Below are 18,330 nucleotides of genomic sequence, written 5' to 3'. Positions count from 1 at the left end.
TGTCGCTCAGGCTGGAGTGCAGTGGCACGATCTTGGCTCACTGCAAGCTCCGCCTCCCAGGTTCATGCCATTCTCCCGCCTCAGCCTTCCAAGCAGCAGGGACCACAGGTGCCCGCCACCATGCCCGGCCAATTTTTTGCATTTTTAGTAGAGACACGGTTTCACCGTGTTAGCCAGGATGGTCTCGATCTCCTGACCTCGTGATCTGCCTGCCTCGGCCTCCCAAAGTGCTGGGATTACAGGCATGAGCCACCATGCCTGGCCAACGGTAGCATCCATTTTAAGATTGAGTACAATTATTGTTATTTAGAATCTTGAATGAAAAAATATTTATTTATTTATTTATTTATTTATTTACTTATTTTTTTGAGACGTTCTCACTCTGTCATCCGGGCTAGTAGTTAGGACTACAGACATGAGCCATCATGCCTAGCTAATTAAAATAATTTTTTTTTTCGGTAGAGATGGTTTGTTGCTATGTGTGCCAGGCTGGTTTGAACTTTTGGCCTCAAGCAATCCTCCGGCCTTGGCCTCCCAAAGAGCTGGGATTACAGGTGTGAGCCAATGTGCTCAACTGAAAAAAACCTTAGTTTTAAAAACTGTCTGCTTCTCTTGAACTTTCCTGTGCCTGAAAACACAGTGATTAAGAGGGGGATTTTGATAATGAAAATGATCAGCAGTTCCCAAAGAAATCTTACTGAGGAGCGGCTCATGGCTGTGGACAGCAACAGTACTCTGGTTTTGCCTGGTAGCCTCTAGCTCCCCCATTTCAGAAGGACTTGGTGGAAACAACTCCTTATTCGACATCTGAAAAGACAGCCAGAGTAATAAACAGTGAGGTTCCTACTAGAATAAGAATAAATACTCTATTTATTTATTTATTTTTACTTTTTATTTTTTTTCAGATGGAGACTCGCTGTGTCACCCAGGCTGGAGTGCAGTGGCATGATCTCGGCTCACTGCAATGTCCACCTCCCGGGTTCAAGCGATTCTCCTGTCTCAGCCTCCTGACTAGCTGGGATTACAGGCATGTGTCACCACGCCTGGCTAATTTGGCTAATTTTTTGTATTTTTAGTAGAGACGGGGTTTCACCATGTTAGCCAGGATCTCCTGACCTCGTGATCCGCCCGCCTTGGCCTCCCAAAGTGCTGGGATTACAGGTGTGAGCCACTGTGCCAGGCCAAGGTAAATACTTTTTGCAGTTATCAGACATGGGCCAGCCGCCAGTGCCACAACTACCACCATCAGTATGGAAGCTTGCTTTTCCCGAGTACCATGTGCCAAGCTCTCCACCTGCATCGTCTCATCTCACTTCTCAGATACTGTGAGGCAGCTATGTTACACATCATAAATCTGAGGCCTAAAGAGGGCATCTTGCCCAAGGTGCTGAAGCCATGATTCTAACTAAAGTCTACCTGACTCCAAAGCCTGCATTCTTAAGAGCCATAACTGAAGGTGCATACATAAGGAATAGTTTTGGATGAAGAAGAAAAAGTTCATGACCACAAATGCTTCAGGTCAAAGTTTCTTTCTGTGTTTATAAAATGATGGCAAAACTATACCTCATATAAAACTACTATGGGAAATACTGCTTTGGAGTGGGAAACACTAAACCAAATGCTGTTACTGAAAAGTTCTTATACTGTTATATAGTTACAGGCCAAACAATCTAATAATCCATGTAGCTCATAAAATAGGAAATCACTTGCCTATATTGTCTTATTAAGTTGACATACTTTATCTATAGAATGCCTACATAATGTACACTACTTAGACATTTTTACTACCACGTAAATCTGTTTCTCACATACCACCTCGCACAAAATGGATACTCAATAAACATGTGCTAACTGTATGAGTAAATGAAAAAATAATGAAGCAGAAGACATGATACTTGTGTAAAAAGACATGACATTTATATTTTCTTTTTTTGCTTTTAGACAGTTGCAGTCTGCCAGTCAGGCTAGTGCAGTGGTGTGATCATAGCTCACTTCAGCCTCAAACTTCTGGACTCAAGTGATCCTCCTGCCTCAGCCTCCTGTAGTAGCTGGGATGACAGGCATGGGCCACCATTACTGGCTAGTATTTTTAAAAATCTTTTTTAGAAAGGAGGTCTCACTATATTGCCCAGGCTGGTCTTGAACTCCTGGCCTCAAGTGATCTTCCCGCCTCAGCCTCCTGAGTAGCTGGAATTATAGGCACAGCCACCATGCCTGGCTCTGATATTCGTATTTTCAAGTTTCTGTTTGTCCCTGGTCAGATAAAATTTCTCTTTTCTCCTGTAGTCTTACACTGCTTGATTTACGTATCTGCTTTAGAGCTTTTTGTTGTCTGTGCTAAATTAGAATTATATTGTATTTTAGTCTTCCAGATAGCACTAGGTTTAGTAATTTTTGTATATACAATAATGCATTTCAAATAGCTAGTATTTGTTCAATTGAATTAAGTAGTATGTGGTATTTATCTCATGGCTTATATTATTTAAACTTTTTTTTTCAAACCTCAAGGAGTAGCTTTAATCTACTAAATTGGAACCTATTACAATAACAATAATAAGAGCTACCATTTATTGAGCACTTACTGTGTGCTAGGCACTGTTATAACAGTTTTTGTTTATGTATTTAAGCTCTTAATTCTCACAATCCTCTAGGAGATCAATGATATTCTTATTCCTACTTTACAAATGAGAAAATTGAGGTACAGAGAGTTTAAGTAAAAGCCCAAGATTACGTCCCAGTAAGTGTCATAACTGGGACTCAGATACTATGCTCACAGCAACTTCACTCTTTACTATGCAACAAAGCCACTTAAAAATCACTGAGTGACAAAAACGGGTTCTTTTTTTTTTTTTTTTTCCTGACAGAATGACTTCTTTTCTTAAAAGAAATAATCAACAAGGGGCAAATTTTATTGTTCATTTATTTCATGAATATTATCATTTACAAGTATACTTACACTCCTGCAGTTCACAGTCTTAGTATCTTTCATTAAATCTGTTGGACTCACATCATCAAGGTATGAAGAAGACTGTAACCTTTAAAAGTGATACATAAAACATTTTAATTTTACATATTTTAGAAGGAAATGTTCTCCTCTAAATACATAATAATCTACTAATAAAAATACAGTGAGGAGCTTGAAACTGAGTATCATAGCAGGTTTCACAATTATACTGACTTTCTAGGTGCCAGGCTTATTTTGACTATGGAATGCTGAAAACACTCCATAGTAAGTAGAAAAATAAAGCTCTGAGGTAAAATCTCTTGAGTAAATCATATCATCTGTCAATATAGCCTATGTTAAAATAACAGAATAACACAGCACAGTTTAAAACAGGTGCTCATGTCAAAAATCAGCTCCTCCTCAAGATACTAAATGGCAGAACTGAGAGTAAGGAAAGATTTACTAACATTCTGGAACCTTTTTAAAGTGGAAAATGTGCCATATTTTGACTACAATAGGTCATCCTGAGGTAAAAATCAATGAAACACATACATAGAGAACAAAATGGCATAAACACAACTTTATGTCTTTATGTGTTCCCAAGAAGGCAGCTGATGTTGAGGTGTACAATACGATGGTTTACTGTACATACACATAGTAAAATTGCTGCTGTTAAATAAATTTACATATTCATCACTTCCCACAGTTACCTGTGTGTATGTGTATGTTGACAGCACCTAAAACCTACTCTCCTAACAAATCTTCAGTATATAACATTATGAACTATAGTTAGTTCTCATGCTGCACATTTGATCTGTAGACTTATTCATTCTACCTTAAGACCTTAAGACCTAAGACTAAAAAACTATTAGGAGGAAGTAGTGGAACGGCCTCATGACATTGGATTTGGCAATGATTTCTTGGTATGACATCAAAAGCACAGGCAACAAATGAAAATAAATAAACTGGAGTATATAAAAATTTAAAACTTCTGTACATCAAAAAACCTGATCAACAGAGTAAAAAGCCAACCCAAAGACTGAGAGAAAATATTTGCCAATTACATATCTGCTAAGTGGTTAATATCCAGAATATGTGAACAACTCCCAACTCAACAACAGCAACAAAACAAACAACTTGATTAAATAGTGGGCAAAGGACTTGAATGCACACTTCTCCAAAGAAAATATACAAATGGCCAATAAACACACGAAAAGGCAGTGAATATCACTAATCAGTAGGAAAATGATAATGATTAGCTCACTGCAGACTTGAACTCCTGGGCTCAAGTAATCCTCCCACCTCAGCCTTCCAAGTAGCTGGGACTATAGCTGTGCATCACTATGCCTTGCTAATCTCTTTTTTTTTTTGAGATGGGGGTCTCGGTATGTTGCCCAGGCTGGTCTTGAACTCCTAGCCTCACATAATCCTCTGCCTTGGCCTCCCAAAGTGCTGGGGATTACAAGCATGAGCTACTGCACCTAGCCTTTTATTGTGTCATTTTTTTTTAATGTAATAAGCCAAGTAGCCAGGTGTGGTGGTGTGCGCCTGTAGTCCCAGCTGCCTGGGAGGCTGAGGCAGGAGGATCGCTTGAGCATGGGTTGTCCAGGCTGCAGTGAGCCATGATCGCACCACTGTACTCCAGCCTGGGGGATAGAGCAAGACCCTGCCTCAAAAGAAAATTTTAAAAAAACGTAATAACTATTCTATATACTATAATGTTTAATATAGAGAGATATATAAAATTAAATACATAAGGTTTAATATAAAGCATATTTTATTCTTTATACAATAAAACTCTTTATACATTAAGATAGTTTGTCTATTTTACTGTATGAAATCCACACATTTTCCAGTTTATAATTTCTCTTTTAACATTGTTATAATGATATAGTTACGTGTAAGGTTTTAATTTGCATACAATTAAATTTACCAAATATTTTTCTTTATAAATTCTGGATTTTGTGATGTTTAGAAAGGACTTTTCAAGTTGAGAATACGAAAATTCATACATGTATTCTTGAAAAACTTCAGTTTTATAGTTTTACTTTGAGCTCTGATTTATCTGGAATTTATTTTAGTGTAAAGAATAAAGTTGGAGTCTAGCTTTATTTTTTCCCCAAATGGTTATACGGTGATCATAATGCCCTTTAATGTTTAATTCATTTCTACCTACTGGTTTCAGATGTCACTTTTAATTTTTACCATATAATAAATGTCCATGTGCATTTGATGATGTTTCTGAAATATAATATTTTACATTGATCTATTTGTGGGTCACACCAAAATGTTTCAGTGGTCATAGCTTTATAACGTATTTTAATATCTGATAGCATTAGTCTCACTTTATTACTTTCTTATTTTTCATAAATTTCTAGATACTTTAATGTGATTAGTATAATCTGTTGGATTCCAAAAAAATGCATGGTGGTTTTTTTTTTTTTTTTTTTTTTTTTTTTGAGACAGGGTCTTGCTCTTTTGCCTAGACTGGAGTACAGTAGCAGGATCACAGCTGACTACAGCCTTGACACTGCCCCACCAGCCCCTCTCCCTCCACCCCACTCCAGTGATCCTCCCACCTTAGCCTCCCAAGTAGCTGGGATTACAGGTGTGCACCACCATATCCAGCTAATTTTTTTTTTTTTTTGGTAGAGATGGGGTTTTGCCATGTTGCCCAGGCTGGTCTCAAACTCCTGGACTCAAGCAATCTACCTGCCTTGGCCTCCCACAGTACTAGGATTACAGGCATGAGCCACCATGCCCGGCTACACGGTGGTTATTTTGACTAGATCCACATTATATTCACAGTTTAGTTTAAGGAACAGGACATTCTTACAATTCTGTCTTCCTGTTGAAAAACAGCTTCTATCTGAAGTTATTTGAGTTATCTTTTATGTACCTTTGTGAATTTTAAAGTTTTTTTTTTCATGTTGGTATGAACATTTCTTGTAAAATTTATCTTTTTTGTTGCTAAAGATAATATTTTCCATTATATTAAACCAGTTATCATTTGTATATAGGAAGACTACTGATTTTTGTATATTGGTTTTATAAATACGACATTTTTACTTCTGAAAATATTTGTAGCAATAAAACATTACCTCTGTAAATCCAGAATTTCATTTGCAATATCTGTTCCAATACTACCAGCACCAAGTACTGTTCCAGCAGACATTCCAGGTACACTCATACAAGACTGTTGAGAGGATTCTAAGTAACAGCAAAAGGAGAAATTCAATTAAGGACTTTATCTTTCTTTCAATTCAAATAATTTCACAGTTCTCTCCTTAACAGAAACAGGCTAGCTGCATCCAAAAATGTTAGAAAACACTCATCTTTGCATTACAAATGTAATTCATGATGCTCTTTGAATCAAATGTGTAGAAAGTCACTGAGGGCACAATCGTGACTTGTAACCCTTGAGTCCAGTCTCTTCCCACTTTAACCTCCACAGCAATACTACTTCAATGTTACCTAGGATTTTTATTTTTACAAATAATACATTAATATATTCCTGTGAAAATTATCTGTGAAAACTAACGCAGATAAGTAAAACTCCCCTAATACTTTTCATTCATTTGTCCAAGTGACAAGGAACAATGTTAGCTGCTAGGGCTGAATAATGGATAAAACATCATTCCTGCTCTTGAAGAACTCAGTCTACTGGAAAGCAAGTAGAATGAACAACTAACTGCAGTACAATGCAAGATTATAACAGAAATGTGAGCAAAGCACTGTGGAAATTTTGAGGGGGATATGGTGATACCTCTGGGGGTTTAAATGGGATATCCGTTTCTTGTTGAACTTAGTCTCTTCTAAACCAAAGTTGGGATTCCTATAATCCAACCTGTAGAACTCCTTTTAATTTCATCTTCAAATTTTCCCCTCTCCAGGCCAGAGAAAGATAATAATAGTCTTAATAATATGTCTTAGTAATAAGTCTTCCATCATCTAAAACTAAGCTTACCTTCTGATGATTGAGAGCTACAAGGAAAAAATGATGCTTCTCCAGGCTCACTACGTCCCCTAGAATTAAAAACACCATAGATGATTTGTTTTCTAAGGTGAACGAAACTGTTATAGCAACTACACCAAGCTCTGTATATTTAATTTGTCAATTTGTGGCCCATTTATGTTTTATATACACATATTGTTAGTATCACCACCAGAAATCAAGGTCTTAATGTACTAAGTATCATGGCATTTGCCAAATGCCCCATTCCCCTATAAAGTACGTGTTCTCGCAGTAACAAACTCTCAGTTCATGTATTAATAATAAGTAGGCAAAGATTACTGGGATGGGTAACAGGAAAATACTGGAGGTATTAAACTTTTTTAAAATTATTTTTCACTCAGGATTGTAGATACGGAAACAACTGGTTCAAGGAAACCTTATAGCAATATCAAAGAGAAACTTACAGAAATAAAGTAAGACTTAGAATGAGGCCATCCTAGTCTACTATAAAATCGGGAAAACTTGGCTCTTCCTTCAGGCTGACACAGCGACAGACCAGAGCTTGCTAAAGCAACACCTGGGCTGGATTTCTGTTCTTCCCCATGCTGGACATGCCTACACAGACATGGTGGCACCCCAGGCTTACACGATGTGCAGGTAAAAATGACAGGGAGGACAAAACAATTTCTTACAATAATGCACAGTTGAAATCCATGTCTGCACTGTTTACTGAATGGCCATGGAAGGTAGGAAGAAAATGGTTGAATAAATGCCTTTACCCTCACTTATTATATCAAGTAAGAAGAAATACATTACAAGAATGAAAACTTTTAGCTTAATTCTGAGAACTAATGTCACTGAACAGTAAATGACTTACTCAAAAGATAAATCTCAAGTTATAATAAAAGGCCAGAGGATCATACGGTTTTAATGGTTTAGCAAGATGAGAGGAAAAAAGCAGAGAGACTCATTTGAAATCAATATAAAGGTCTTAACATAAAAATTTACTTACAAAACTAAAGTGTTGACAGATACAATATATTCCAGTTCTTTCGTCCAAGGATTTGTGAAACTAAACCATTGGCTTTTTAAAGTTACGAAAGAGCCATCTTTTGCTCTGAATTTGTAGGAATCTGTAAGTATTTTCTCCTTACTCTGTAGAACTTAATGAGAAAAGATAATTATCAGCATAACAGTCTACCACTATAAAAATCAACGTTGTGAGGAATAATTCAAATTTCAAATTTCACAGGAATGGGAAATTAAGAGTTAAAGCTGTCATTTTGAATTCCCCAAAATGTCTTCTGCTCAATGCATACCTACCTGCTTTGTGCTTGTCAGTCAAATTACTATGGTCATCTTGATGAAAATATTCATAACAAGAAGTTCCCAAAAGTTCCTGGGGCAGATATCCTAAAATTGCTGTTGCCCTGGTTTTAAATTAAAAATAAACTTCAGAAGTGGTGAGTGTACTCCCTCCCAGAAGACTGTAGGCCCACATATGGTCAGGATAGTAAAGAAGTGCACAGGGTAGGGGATGAGTGACCATGCACATCACTGGGCTCCTGTCGGCTGCCCTAGACCCAGACTAGAGTTGCAACACAGAACAGACACCCAGGCGTGAGGCCTCCACCCAATCCAGGCTGTGCTCTTACTAGCTTTTGCCAGTAAAATCATGGCCACAGACCATGCCCAGTTTCTGCACCACTGGCTAAGAGACATTCTTCCAAATTTACATGTTGGCTTAAACAAATTTACTGACATGTCCATATCCTTATTTCATTTAAACTTTATTTTCTGTTCTGAAACAGCAAAAAAAAAAAAAAAAAAAAAAAAATCTAGCAGTGCTACTAAGACACGTCTTTAATAGCTTCAAACATCCTATTGAATTCTAATTATTGTAACATGTAAATGTTTACCTTTGATCTACATAGACAAATTTTCCATTCATTGCAAACCGGGTTATAAATTCAGTCGGTTTCACATGAATCTCTCCACTGTTCTGTGGAATAATATATGGCTGTAATCTTCCAATGGCCACAAGGCAGGTAAAATTACTGTTGTCTTTCTTACTGTTCCTTTCTTCTTCCATTCCAACAATATTTGGAGGCCAGCTTCTCAAGTAACCAGTGCAGTGGATAGTATAGAATTTTCTATGCTCTAATTCAAAGATTTTTCAAAAGGACATTTAGATCATTATAAATAAATCATTAAATTTCTTATATTGACATCTACAATAGTTATAATTGTGCTATAAAATGCTCTTTAAATATGCTAAAATATGAAAGGGGAATGGTATTCCATTGAAAAGATATCATCAATTTTGATTATTTCATGACTTTATTATTAATAGGTTATTTTTCTCAGGAACTAAATTGTATGTACTACATGAAAAAGCAAACAGATTGCTTTATTTTAGTATTAACTAGGTCTATGACTTAATAAATTTCCAAGTCAATTTTTAAAATTACAGTAATTTACATCTGTTGGAAATATTAATCCTCATGCCCCCTTGTAATACTGTTTTCAGCTTATTAAGTTTTTTGGTATATTGTAACTTATATTCGAANTTCCATTGAAAAGATATCATCAATTTTGATTATTTCATGACTTTATTATTAATAGGTTATTTTTCTCAGGAACTAAATTGTATGTACTACATGAAAAAGCAAACAGATTGCTTTATTTTAGTATTAACTAGGTCTATGACTTAATATATTTCCAAGTCAATTTTTAAAATTACAGTAATTTACATCTGTTGGAAATATTAATCCTCATGCCCCCTTGTAATACTGTTTTCAGCTTATTAAGTTTTTTGGTATATTGTAACTTATATTCGAAAGTTTAAAAAGACATTTAAGTCATTATGTATGCATTCTTAAATTTCTTATATTAGTGCTTACAATGGTTAATAGATATATAAGGTTATAATAGATTATAGAAACATTTTAAAGAACACTTGGAGAAATTTATAATGAGTATAAAATAAAATAAATTTCACTTTTAGGAAAATCCCAAGCAATTAACTCATAGGAAGAAGCTTGTCAAGCATGTCCACCAAAATAATAAAAAATTGGAAATACTCTATATGCTCAAATATCATGTTTAAGCAAACAATAAATCCAATACTGGCATAAACAATGAGTAGGATACAGATTACGGCATACCACAAAAGTGATTTAAAGGTTAAAAAGTAGGGGAAAAGCCTGATAAAAAATTATTTGAAACAGCTGTTTTTATGGTAAGCTTTAGAAAAGATTGGAACAATGAATGTTTTAAATTGGCACTATTTGGTAAAACTTCCACTACAATAAATCCTTTAAATTTTCGTTTAAATAGAATGATATGAATTGTCATATAAGATAGTAGTTAACAATAATAGCAAAGATTTAGAGACCACTTTATGTGTCATAGTCTGTTTTAAGTGCGTTAAACGTGTAACTCATTTAATCTTAACAGTTCTGTGGGATGTTCTAGCATCTCCATTGTCTTTGGAAACTGAGTTAATGGCAAGGTCACAGCAGGTACAGGATGGAGCTGGGGTTAAAACTCAGGCTGGTTCTAGAGCCCACTTTCTAAACCACTAATGCCACACCATTTGCTGATAGTAAGTGCTCTGTCACCAAAGATGTTCAAATAGGAGTTGCCTGGGTGACAGAAGGGGAGGGGTACAAAGGTGTTCCAGCGAGAGGGAATGACCAGTGAGAACTGAGAGAGAGCGGTCAGATGCGGCTGAAGCATACGCTGCAGTGGGAAAGACTGGAAAATAAAGCAGGGAACAGAGGGCAGGCTGTAAGCCACGCATAAAACCTTGTGTCCAACATCTAACAAACACCACTCCATTCCCAGGCCACAGATGCCCTAAATAACAAAACTCCTTATCTCTTCCAACCCAAACCCAGTCTTTATCACTTATTCCCTACCCTGTTTCCTGGCCATGATCAACCTAGGCAGTTCAAAGAGAAATCTGGGGGTCATCCTAGGCTCTACCTCCTCCTAACAACCCAGATACCTCAAAGGAATTAAAATTGAGTAAGTATGAATAAAGGTTTTCATTCATATTAACAAAACCAGATGGCAGTTAAAAATAAAAGGGCTTATACATCAGGTTTGGCATTCCTGCAAACTTATAAATGATACTGACTAAAAATATTCCACTCTACTGAAAATAGAGACTTCAGAAAATATATTTTTTATTTATATATGTAATCTCATCACACAGAACCTAGCTTGTTGCATTTATTTCTCTCTTACAACAGGTTACTATCTATATTTCCAAATTGAACTGTCCCTCAATTCTCACTGTGAACATTTATTCAGTTGGCAGTTTTCTAGTTGGGATTGTGTAATTCTATCAACTGCAATTCATTTGATCAGCTATCTAAGTTTTTTTTTTTTTTAATCCCATTTAATCCATTTCCTGTTTAGAAAAGAAAAAATACAGCTCGCTACCAGTGCGTATTCTCAGGACAAATGGGAAATGGGTTAAAAATTCTTATCCCAATAATTCTTTAGCTCTTTATCTAAATATTGGAGTCATGAGGCCTGATCCTTGCCAAACTATTTACTTACATCGGCTCCACAGGCTAGATTCAAGTGTCATCTACTCCATGATTTCCCAAAAGTGTGTAGCGGAGAGGGGAGGGAGAAAAAGCCTGTATTACCCTAAACACTGCCTTAATTTACAGGACATCCTTTCAAAATCCTTTATGAAATATTTCCTCAACACGTTGCAGGCTAGGTCTGTCAACTTGGTGTCTTGCTGTCTTCACTTAAACTCTTGAGGAAGCAGATCCAAAACAAGGATTCAAATACAAGAAGTTAATTTGAGGGGTGGTCCCAGGAAACGCTGGCAGGGAACTGGGAAGTGAGACAGGGAAGAGAAGGAAGCTAATAAAGTACCTGAAACCTGCAAGTTCCTGGAGCCACAGGCAGAACTGGCTCCAAAGACCAGAGGAAGGGATCAGGCAGAGAGTCCTGGCGTTGGACACTGGAGACCAGTGGCACACCCTGTCTGCAGTGGTGGGTGCTGGGGGGATACGCCACAGGGCACTGACAGATAGCATCTGCCACACGTGCACAAGAAACAAGTGGATTCTGGGTGTACTGTTGTGCTTCTTCCTCATGCACAATTATCTCACGAAGATAAATTTAAGAAACACTTAAGACATTTTGTGGCAGTCATCCGTCCTTCATCGGCCTGCAATTTCACAAGTTCAGATACCCAAGTAATTGTCTCTCTACCTCAGAAGCTTTTTCGGAGTTTGAATCCATGACATGAAGGTTTGATTCAGGATATAAATAATTTTTTAAAACGTCAATGTTATTTTTAAAAAATCTTTTTTACGTAAAATCTCAAACATAATGTAAAATCAGAAATAAACTTGGGTAACTCATCTTGAGAAATCCTGAGAAATGACCTTTCCATAAATCTTAAATTCAGCTTTAAATTAAAATAAAAAGGGCTGCTCTCTAGTCTTCCTCTAAGTTTAAATGTAACTGACATGTCATGGTAAAAGGGAAGGAAAACACGTTTACTAACCACAGGCTTTCATCGTTAATATTGAGGGGTCTTAAAACACAGTGAATTGGCCGGGCACGGTGGCTCATGCCAATAATCCCAGCATTTTGGGAGGCCGAGGTGGGCGGATCACAAGGTCACGAGATCAAGACTATCCTGGCTAAAATGGTGAAATCCTGTCTCTACCAAAAATACAAAAAATTAGACAGGTGTGGTGGCACGTGCCTGTAATCCCAGCCACTTGGGAGGCTGAGGCAGGAGAATTGCTTGAATCCATGAGGCGGAGGTTGCAGTGAGCCGAGATCAAGCCACTGCACTCTAGCCTGGGTGACAGAGCAAGACTCCATCTTAATACATACATACATACATACATACATACATACATACATACATACATAAAATCACAGTGAATTCCACTGGTTAATTACTATTCGAAAGAGTAATTTCAAAGCGATCATATGCAACATGTAATTTCACTTGACAGACACTCTCCTTGGTTACAGCAGAAGACAAAATGACCCTCACCAAGGTAATTCAGATGGCAATCAGGGTTTACATTCTGCAGTTACCTTATCCTGGACCAGCTGTCTATAGGCAGTTCTCAAACCAGGTCCTGCAAGGACTGATTTCTGACACATTCCCTTACCATTGCTTAGGCCTGTGCCTTTGGTGCAGAACTCTGTTAAGTGAATACTTGGTTCCAGGGCTTGAGCAGATTCAAAACTCCTTTTTGAAAAGACATTTGCCTCTGTGTGCAGGCATCTGTGTGGCCCAGCCTGGCATGGGAGTGAACATCCTTGTGTGGGCAGGAACACATTCCTACAGCAGGCGCCCACTCCCTCACTGTGTGTCTGCTGTGAAAATCATCAATCTCTTTCACTAAAACCTTTTGGCATCTAGGAAGCTAATGCAGTAGGTGGCATGGCATAGTGGAAAGAATACAGATTTTAAAGCCAGATTGCTGACTCTGTCACTCTCTATGTGACTTTAGAAAAATTATACAACCTTCTAAAAGTGCAGTTTCCTCATCTGCAAGACAGGGATGCTCTGCACAGAACTGTTAGGGAGATTAAACTGGGTAATTATGCAACGTGCGTGGCTTATAGTAGAATCTTAATAATTATTCACTCACTCCTTTCTCTCTTTCGTTTTCTCTTCTCTTCTTTCTGAGCTGCAAATAGCTACTATTTATTGAGTGCTTCCTAGGAGCCGAGCACCGCATGAGCCACAGGTATTCCCAACCACACTCTCAGGAGATGCTGTTATTACCCACTGTATTAGTCTGTTCAGGCTGTCATAACAAAATTCCAGACTGGGTGGTTTAAATAACAGAAATGTTGTATAGGGGTCTACCCTTATAACCTTATTTACCCTTAATTACATCTTTAAAGGCTCTAACTACGGATATAGTCACACTGAGGCCTAGAGCTTCAACATACAAACTTTGGGGGAAAACAATGCACCCCGTCCCACCCATTTTCCATATATTAGGAGAAACTTGCCTAAGGTCACACAATTGTTAAGCAGCAGACCTGACACTAAAACCCTACTGAATTCAGAGCCCAGGCCCTTTCTACTCTGTCCTACAGCACGGCTGTTGGGAGGCAGAGACTAGTGGGTGAACCTGGAACATCAGAGCGACTCAAAAATTTATTTGTTCCTTTAGCTCCTCACAGAATTCAACTACGAATTAACTCTAATGGACCATTTGCCAGATATTCTTGAAATATCTATATTTTCCCAGTAAGATTATCATGTATTTCAAAGGAAAGAAATCATTCCTACTTCTTCTATAAATCTGTAAAACTTGCAATAAAAAAATCCTTTTAGGAACCCTATGGAAGGACTAAAATTTGATTAGCACATTCTCAAGAATGTTGCGTGGTTGGTTTTTTTTCTTAAATGTATGACTATACACATGCATTTTTGTTTGAAAATTGAATATTTAAAAAACTGCTTCAAAATACTATAGCAGGGCTACGGAGTTCTACAGAGGACATCCCACTTTCCTTCTTGTATCTTTGCAAAGGGTTAAAAGACTGCAGATTATTAGATGTCCAAGATTATCATCATGACTGACTTGAGCTCCCATATCTAGGAAAATCCTCCAAGACTGTATATATTCAGTCATGTGTTGTCTAGAATTTCACAAAACAATGAGAGGAAGAATTCAAGGCAACAGAAAGGAGGAGAAGCCCAGACAAGGTGGAGTCCTGCTATTGCTTTGTGACTTCTAGTTCCATATTTGAAGCCAAATTTTAAAATGTCAATTTAATTAACAGACATTTATTTTCAGCAAGGCCCAGATGCCTTTAGTTCTCAGGGCAGAGACTTTTCAGATTTCTTTCTCATGAGAACTATGGTATAGAAAATGATCCAAGCTGTTTGCAGTCTGAGGTCGGGCTGCCATAGCAAAATAGCAGATGTGGTAGCTTCAACACCAGGAACTTATTTTCTCTCAGTTCTGGAGGCTGGAAGTCTGAGATGGAGGTGTCAGCAGGGCTGCGTTCTGGTGAGGGCTGTCTTTCTGGCTTGCAGATACCCAACAACTTGCTGTGTGCTCACATGGCCTTTCCTTGCTCACTGCATTCATGCAGAGACAAAAAGCTCTCTGGTGCCTCTCCTTACAAGACCACTAATCCCATGATGAAGGCCCCATCCCCATGACCTCATCCAAACCTAATTATCTCCCAAAGGCCCAATCTCCAAATACCATCATGTCAGGAATTAAGGCTTCAACATAGGAATTCTGGGGACACAATTCAGTCCATAGCATTTGCTAAAAACTTCTTGAGACAAAATCTAAAAAATACATTGAAATTGCTTCCTTAGGTAAAAGAGAAAGATGATAATGTATATTCATTCATTAAATTTATAATTGTTTATGTGGATTTGAGAGTGGTTATGAGGTCAGTCAGCTAGGAACAAAGGACAAGAGGATCGTCACTTATGCCTTCAGAAAATGTTTATTGAGTGTCTATCATGGGCCAGAAACAACAGACAGAAATGTAGCTCTCATTCCAATGCAGGAGAAAAGTATCAAAAAGTTAAGTAATTTCAATACAGTGTAGAAGAGCAGCAAATCTGAGAGAAGCTCAGGATTACTGATGTGGGTACCTGGGATGCAAGCCACCAAAGTTGGGAGGGTATTGGGGATGGTTTCCTGGAAAGAGGGGATGCCTGAGTTTTAACGTCCAGGGTCTGTGGACAGACTTGTGTGTTGTAGTCAGGCATGGTGGCTCACACCTGAAATCCTAGCCTTTTGGGAGGCTGAAGTGGGAGGAATGCTTGAGGCCAGGAGTTTGAGACCAACCAGAACAATATAGCAAGATCCCATCTCTATAAAAAATGTTAAACTTAGAGGGATGAGGTGATACATATCTGTAGTCTCAGCTACTTGGGAGGCTGAGTTGGGAAGATCATTTGAGCCCAGGAGTTTAAGGCTGCAGTGAGCTATGACTGTACCACTGCACAAGTGTGTTGTGTCTGTAACTGTTACAAAGTGAATAGCAACAAAAAACTGAGAAAATAATCTTTCAGTATTCAAAAACTACTATTAATTCAGCAAAGATGTCACTCACATCACACTTTCCACTACCTACTTATTAGTTTACATGTTTCTTGGTGGTCTGTAGCATATGAGGGCCATCTCACATAAGGTCCACTACAGCAGTACTTGTCTGCCTGCTCCCTAGTGTGTCCTTTGCATTTGGCATAGTACCCGGCACATAGTAGGCACTCAATAAACTGTTCATTCACCAACATCTATTGTTGTCAGACAATGATCTCAGGTTTATCCCAATCATTTTCCCCTCAGCACAGCCAATGTGCAGGGTTCTTTTTAGAAATAAGACTGTGAAAGAAGCTAGGAGAAAATACAACTTGGGGAGGAATCTTTAGTCCCATTACTGGGTATACACCCAAAGGAAAATCATTCTACCGAAAAGACATATGCACTTGTATGTTCATTGCAGCACTGTTCACAATAGCAAATACATGAAATCTGCCTAGGTGCCCATCCATGGTGGATTAAAGAAAAGTGGGCTACATATAAACATATAAATCATGGAATACTACACAGCCATAAAAAAGAATTAAATCATGTCCTTTGCAGCAATGTGGATATAGCTGGAGGCTATAATCCTAAGTGATTAATGCAAGAACAGAAAACCAAATACCACATGTTCTCACTTATAAGTAGGAGCTAAACACTGAGCATATAAGGACATAAACATGGGAACAACAGACACTGTGAACTATTAGAGGGGGAAGGGAGGGAAGGGCGTGTGGGTTGAAAAACTATCTACTGGGTACTATGCTCACTACCTTAGTGCAATATACCCATGCAACAAGCCTGCACATGTAGTCCCTGTATCTAAAATAAATGTTGAAAATTTAAAAAAAAAGAATAGTATTTTCATGAGGACTAAAACACTTAGCACAGTATCTGGCACAGGGTAAGTGTTAAATAAATGAGTATTAGCAATTATCATTTTAGGTGTTTGTCAAAAAATATTCTGACCAAAACTTGTAAATAAATTGAATTTTGTGGCTCCATATAAATATCCTTTTAAAGGATAGGAAAGCAAATCCCATGTTGAAATTTGCCTACGAAATCCTATATCTAATAGCTTAATATGCTCTTAGGCAAAAAAGTCATGAGACATTTTGTAGTCCCCGAAATTTCCCAATTAAGTTAAATAGATGACGATTTAATCAATTCAAAAAGTAAATATCTGCAAGACAAATCTAGCAAAGGATCATAAGAAAACAAATGAGATATTTACCAAAGAATCAACATCTCATAAAAAATTAAAAGCACATCTTAAGAAACTTTCACCAAAATTAGTCAGATCAGGCTCTTGTACTATCGACTTTTTTTTTTAACATCTAACTTTTATATTTTAAAGAGTAATAATGAAGTTTCATAGCAAAAGTTTTATTTCTATCTCTTGTGATTTTTTCCCATTTGATAGGCCCCAAACTACAATTTCAATAATACCATTAAAATCTTGGGTAACAAAGACAATATGTAATTACCTGATAAATTCGAAAGATATGATGAACCAATCTAAGTAATTTTGGTTTAAAAAAAAAAATCTTATTTTAAAGATGTTTTTGGATTCAAATATTTCCCTTGACCATATATTTTATTTTTCTGCACAGAAAATATTTAGGACATTAATTTTATATCCACGCTTTGCATCACTTGACATTTCAAAATGATACCTTTCTTCTTTGGGTTGGGTAAGCATTCATGCTCTTCTTTGACAGAGATTTTACAACTCTTTATCCGACAGAAAAAAGATCGTCTTGAGCCAGAATACACACGTGTCCTTCCAGTGTGGAAATTACTGTGAACTTGCAAACCAGCTTTTGTAGCAGAAGGGGGTGAGAGAACAGGTGGAAAAGAATATTGTCAAATAATTTTGAAATTTATCTTCCAACATTTTCTGATCATCTATTATTGAGAAAGGAAATAGTTTTTTAAAGCAATGCCATGATTGTACAGTAAACCCTAAAGTGAAACACACCCAAAAAATCTATTTGTCAAGCAATCACATTTTGATAACTTATAGACATTTCCAATTTATCTTTCTTTTTTCCCCAAATGGGAAAGAACAAAGTTAATTTAAGTGAAATGAAATAAAATTAAATTAAAAAATTAAAAAAACCTCAACTATTACAGGAATCAATTGTTTTATATTTCACATAATTATTTGGTACTAGGCATTTTCAGAGAAGAAAAAACACTTACACTTCCCAAACGCAATTATACAAGGTCTTTCATACAGAAAAGACCTAATCCATATACAAAAGAGGATAATTGTCTTTTAGCATGTAGCTAAATAATGGGAACTTCAGCAATTTTTTATCCAAAATGACACTTTCTTGTAAAGATTTTATTTG

At 37.1% G+C, this 18,330-nt stretch overlaps 1 protein-coding gene across 6 annotated transcripts in view; it reads right to left on the bottom strand.

Moving 5' to 3' along the window:
- The window catches only part of BMAL2 (basic helix-loop-helix ARNT like 2), a 70,153-nt gene that overhangs the window by 2,097 nt on the left and 49,726 nt on the right, over positions 1-18,330 (bottom strand). For all 6 annotated transcript variants that reach the window (XM_017849991.1, XM_017849993.1, XM_017849994.1 and 3 more), the window contains 8 exons: positions 17,650-17,793; positions 8,819-9,059; positions 8,223-8,329; positions 7,912-8,062; positions 6,912-6,970; positions 6,046-6,154; positions 2,957-3,035; positions 699-807 (listed from right to left, as the gene is read on the bottom strand). In XM_017849991.1, coding sequence (XP_017705480.1) covers positions 699-807; positions 2,957-3,035; positions 6,046-6,154; positions 6,912-6,970; positions 7,912-8,062; positions 8,223-8,329; positions 8,819-9,059; positions 17,650-17,793 — 999 coding nt within the window. The remainder of the gene's footprint in view (positions 1-698; positions 808-2,956; positions 3,036-6,045; positions 6,155-6,911; positions 6,971-7,911; positions 8,063-8,222; positions 8,330-8,818; positions 9,060-17,649; positions 17,794-18,330) is intronic.

Source organism: Rhinopithecus bieti, unplaced genomic scaffold (genome assembly GCF_001698545.2).
Source record: "Rhinopithecus bieti isolate Rb0 unplaced genomic scaffold, ASM169854v2 scaffold_33437, whole genome shotgun sequence".
NCBI classification, from domain to species: Eukaryota; Metazoa; Chordata; class Mammalia; order Primates; family Cercopithecidae; genus Rhinopithecus; species Rhinopithecus bieti.
Note: the sequence above shows the minus strand (reverse complement) of the source record. Positions and strands in the feature narration are given on the sequence as shown.